The sequence below is a fragment of the Chiloscyllium plagiosum genome, unplaced genomic scaffold, assembly GCF_037043375.1.
Source record: "Chiloscyllium plagiosum isolate Xiang-an unplaced genomic scaffold, Cpla_swu_hap1 HiC_scaffold_31, whole genome shotgun sequence".
NCBI classification, from domain to species: Eukaryota; Metazoa; Chordata; class Chondrichthyes; order Orectolobiformes; family Hemiscylliidae; genus Chiloscyllium; species Chiloscyllium plagiosum.
Genome location: NW_028270169.1, coordinates 2,474,900 through 2,479,596, shown reverse-complemented (window position 1 = coordinate 2,479,596; position 4,697 = coordinate 2,474,900). Strand labels below are relative to the sequence as shown.

Genomic DNA, 4,697 nt, shown 5'->3' with positions numbered 1-4,697 from the left:
GATCTGTTCTTTCTTCTCTCTGACAGGGTAACAATGATGACTTGATTCTCTCATGCTGCCTTCATTATTGTAAGGACAAGGCTAAAGACTTCATGCCGGTGAACAAGGGTATGTGAGCTTTCCCATGTCTATAGGCACGTGTCTGAGCTGACTGCATCAGCAGTTGTGATTCAGTTGGGAGAATGATGACATCTGTATGTTAATGCCAATTTCTCCCTGTACATCGAACAGTGATTGTGTTGTGTATCTATATATCACAGAACAGTAGACTAGGAACAAATGTGTCACTGCTCATGCTTTCTTATCCCACAAACCTAGGTTAAAGATTAGAGAGGGGAGAGGAAGAGTGCAACAATTATCTGATATCATTCATAGCCCAGCAATTCCTGGTGTAATACTGAGGAAGTGCTGCACTATTAGAAATCCTGTCTTTCAGATTAAACCTTAAATTGAGGCTCTGCATGTTTTGTCGGGTGCATGTGAAAGATCACACGCCATTTTTTGAAGTTGGGCCATGACGTTCTCCCCACTGTCTTGGGTCAGTGATTCCTTAACCAACACGATCCGGTCATTATCACATCATTACTTGTGCAGAAATAGGCTGCAGTGTTTCCTGTATTACAGCAACATTTCAAAAATACTTCATTGCCTATAAAATAGTTTGGGAAATCCTGAGGTTATGAAAGGCACTATTGAAATTTCCATTTTTTCTTTTATCCGTCAAATTTGTGGTGTTGTTGAACAAAGAGAATGTACTGGACTTGTCATCAGGCTGTCAGTGAGTTAAAATTGCCCAGACTTCTATCTGGAAATGACATAGAATTGTATAGATCAATTCCCAGCTCAGTGATTTAATCTTTTTGCATACTGAGAGACAGTTAGGAGATGTTGCCTGTGTAGTAAGAGGTATTGCTGCTGAAGGTTACAATCGAAAAGATCCTGAATCACACTTCACTCTTGTGGTTGTTCCCCAGCTCTCTCTCTCTATAGATGCAGCTAAAACAAGGATAAGGCAAAGTGGAAATTGAGTTGTCAGCTGCTGCACAATTCCTTATTGATGATGAAATGAACAGTGGACCTTTTTTTAATCTTGTCTAATTTTGATTGCTTTTCTTGAAGTGACAAGCTATTTTGTTGCCAGAAACAGTGAGATGTTTGTTAGCTGAGAATGTGCTGAATAATGTTTGATCACTGACTAGGATGAAGGTGACTCTGTGCCCCCTTCCCACCCAGTCAGCTTTGCCTTCACATCACCTATTTCAGATTAAGAACTTGGTATTGTCAGATTTGTGAAATTGCAGTGTCTCACACTATTGTTTATTTCTGTAAACTAGCATGTCATGTTAGAACCATTTCAATTACTACAGAGTGTAATTCAGCATGTTTGACTGTTGGCTGATCTCAGTCTGAGAAAGATCAGGAACTACCATACAGGTACCAGTTGTGGATTGATAATTTGGCTAATTTTGTTATTTGTGCTACTTAAGGTAACTTGGTATACAGAGTATGGCCCAAGGAAAAGCTGAACAGATTTTTGCGCAAGATGTGGATCTGGATTCAGATGCATTTGTTAACATAAGGTCATAGAGTGAATTGACTTTATGTAGAATGTTCACTTTTGATTAGTTAATTGATTTGGAATGTTATGGATTGTCTCAGCTGATGTGGCTTCAGGTTAATGTAATTTGTCAGAGCTGTAAAACTGTGAGCAGAGTTTTCAGAGTAGTTTGTTGGTAATACATTAACCTGAAGCCACCTCAATGAAATGAAGATTTTTACTGAGCATTGCGGTTAGAGATAACACAAGAGCTTCATGATTATAATCGTGTACACAGCAAGATGAGGGTGCCTCTTCATTTTTAAATGTCGTTCTTAGCATTAACCATTAATTTTCCATCAAAGACAGTGTATCAGCAAACACTGCTGTAGAAAAGTTTGAAATTGATGTGCAGATAATTAGCCTGATGTTTTGTTATTGTTGCTTGAACCATTTTTCATTGAGCAGTGCAGGATTCTAACACTAAGTGAAAGAAATATCTACAAAAACCTTAACTTGATATAATTAATTAAACAGCCTTGTAGCACAGCTCATTTGATTTGGTAAAGGGGCAGAACATGTTGTTTAAAGGATGCATTCCTTACAGTATAGTTTGATTAGCCTGCTGAGTTTTGAAACATATTTCCAGGGCAACATTGAGTGTACGCCACAGTGACGCTGTACTGGCTACATTTACTGTTTGTTTTAGCCTTACCAGATAGGCTGCAGTTTGGGAGAGATAGGTGGCTGATCCTGAGACTCCTTTTCTTTTCCTCCAGGTGAGCCCATTCGCCTGCGCCGTGATGTTGTGTTGCTGACAGATGACCGGAATATGAGGGTAAAGGCTTTGACTCACAATGTGCCTGTTAGAGCCATCCCTGTCTTTCTGAAGTGGGCCAAGGTGGGATGAAGAAATGGAGCCAGGAAAATCTCTCATCCTCTGGATTCCAGTGAAAATCGTCGAGAGCCCCAGAGCTCGACCATGGCAACCCACCCCTCCATTAAAAAGCGAACATTAAGAGATGACGAGAATCAATATGCAGTAGAAGATTGTGATTGGTTATCAAGAAAACAAAAGTAAGCTGAAGAGGCAGGTCTTGAGATAAGACTTTTGATGGGTCTTTTTAGGAGTAAGTTTGTCACAGTGGGTTAATAAAGTAATATGAGAGGTGAACATCCAGATGCAGAATGGTGAGAGGAAGCCTCCTTAACCAATGGAAGGAAAGGACTCCTTCCCTGGCGGGAGGGATCTTTGATTAACACGTGGATTGTTTTGTGACAGAGATGGAATAATCCACTCTGCTTTGCTCAGCACATGTCTGTAAACCTCCTTCCACCCTGAACCTGCCTCACATCGAAGGCAGAGAGGAGAGAGGGGCTTTGATTTGATTCGCTGCTGATTCTGCGATGTCATTTATTTGGCAAGAGGAATTTCACACAGAGAGAGAAGAGTTAAAATAATTTACAGTAAAATGAACTCGACATGGCCTTGAAAAAAAGATTCTGTAAGGTTAGCCTAAACTCAAGGCAACTTTTAAAGGGTCGTGTTGAGGGTCACAGTCACGTTATTGCAGATACAGCTGGCTTTTAATTGGCCTTGTATAAAAGGATTCCTGGCACCAGCCTATCGTCAGGTTGATAATATGTTCTTAGTCCACTGGGTCATTGCATGATGGAGATTGTAGAGTTACCAGGTGAAAAGGGAGTTATGTTTTATTGAAGTGAGGTTTACTATCTCCCTACGTAGTAGACTATAATCTGGTGAGTCAGACACAAGGCAATGAGTGTGTTACAGTAGCAGCTCCAGTGTGAGTTGGTAGCATACAGCTGCCCTTTCACAAGCTGCTCAATGCCCAAGACCTTTGGCATTTGGGGGAAGTTGGAGATAATTCTACGTTGCAAAATACCAGTTCAAGGAGAGCCAGGGAGGGGTTCAGTTACACTGCAGGCCAACGATTGAGATATCTGGTGCCTCCTAATCCCTGGTCCCTGCCAAGCTATCAAGTAGCTGGGACAGCTCCTCAGCTTTGTGAAGTTAAAACATGCAGGGCTTAGTAATATTTCAGCTGGGAAAGTCCATACTCGGTTCTGTGGTTTCTGTCCCTTTTATGAAGCAAAAGCAATTTCAAAATTGGTTGATTTTAGACTTGTTTTCATTGTTTTTTTTTAAATAGACTTAGCTGTTTAGATTTGGTTATGGGTGGCCAGGTATCTGGATTTGGTTTTATTTACTGTTGAGTGGACTCTATAGAATAGTGGAAGCTTTTGGTTTTAGTGCAGTGGGAGTTTAATTTAGCAGGCATGTATGTATGTGTGTATAAAATACTTTAGCATGTTATGTAGATCTGAGGATCTAGCTGGTTAGTTTAGTAGCAAATAGCCTTTGTCCAGTGCTGCCACCAGCTGAAGGCAACTCTCTTCCCTGTAATGTCGAAGCATTGTAATGTAGAAGAGAGTTGCAGTGACTAGCAATTGCTGTAACTATCAGCCCAATAAAAGAGAGGTGAAAAGACATGTCTGTAACCTTTTAATTGCTATTTGGTGTTTTTATAGAAATAGGTTTCACTGTGAAAATTTTTTGTTTGCTCATTTACAAAAATACAATTATAGGAACATTATCCCACCGAAGCACTTTATACAGACTGATTGGAAATATAAACAGTACAAATACATGCAATAAATACATTCATTTTAATGCAAAAAAGAATTATAAAAATACTGTTTTCTTGTATTGCAACATTATGTGAATTGTATTTTGGCTTTTTAAAATTTGTTTCTAAAAAAGACTATTTGGGTGGGAGTCTCTGACTGACTTTGGTTGCATTGAATTTCCAGCAAAGTGTCTCAGGGACGCAGTTGATGACACTGTGCATACATTTCCCCCACCCACTTCAACAGGACCATACAAAATAGGCAACCTTTACAAATCCCTGCAAAAAACATGAAGATAACATTACTGGCAAGTTGCATCTCATGCTAAAATACTGCACTTAAAAAGTTGTGAACAAATTCTCCAAATTTATCTGGTTTAGTTTGAGGAACTAACTTCTTACCCGTTCCACCGTTTATCTCTACAAACTTCCAGACAGTTTGTCAAGTACAATCTCACTTTATAAATTTTCTCTTGTTCCGTGTAATGCATCAGCAAAATTTGTTTTCA

General features: G+C 39.6%; 1 protein-coding gene across 1 annotated transcript in view; it reads left to right on the top strand.

The window, feature by feature from the left end:
* The window catches only part of smg6 (SMG6 nonsense mediated mRNA decay factor), a 488,459-nt gene extending 484,408 nt beyond the window's left edge, over positions 1 to 4,051 (top strand). Inside the window, exons 17-18 of the mRNA XM_087977135.1 lie at positions 27 to 108; positions 2,317 to 4,051. Coding sequence (XP_087833261.1) covers positions 27 to 108; positions 2,317 to 2,447 — 213 coding nt within the window. The 3' untranslated portion in view covers positions 2,448 to 4,051. The remainder of the gene's footprint in view (positions 1 to 26; positions 109 to 2,316) is intronic.
* The last annotated feature ends 646 nt before the right edge of the window (positions 4,052 to 4,697 follow it).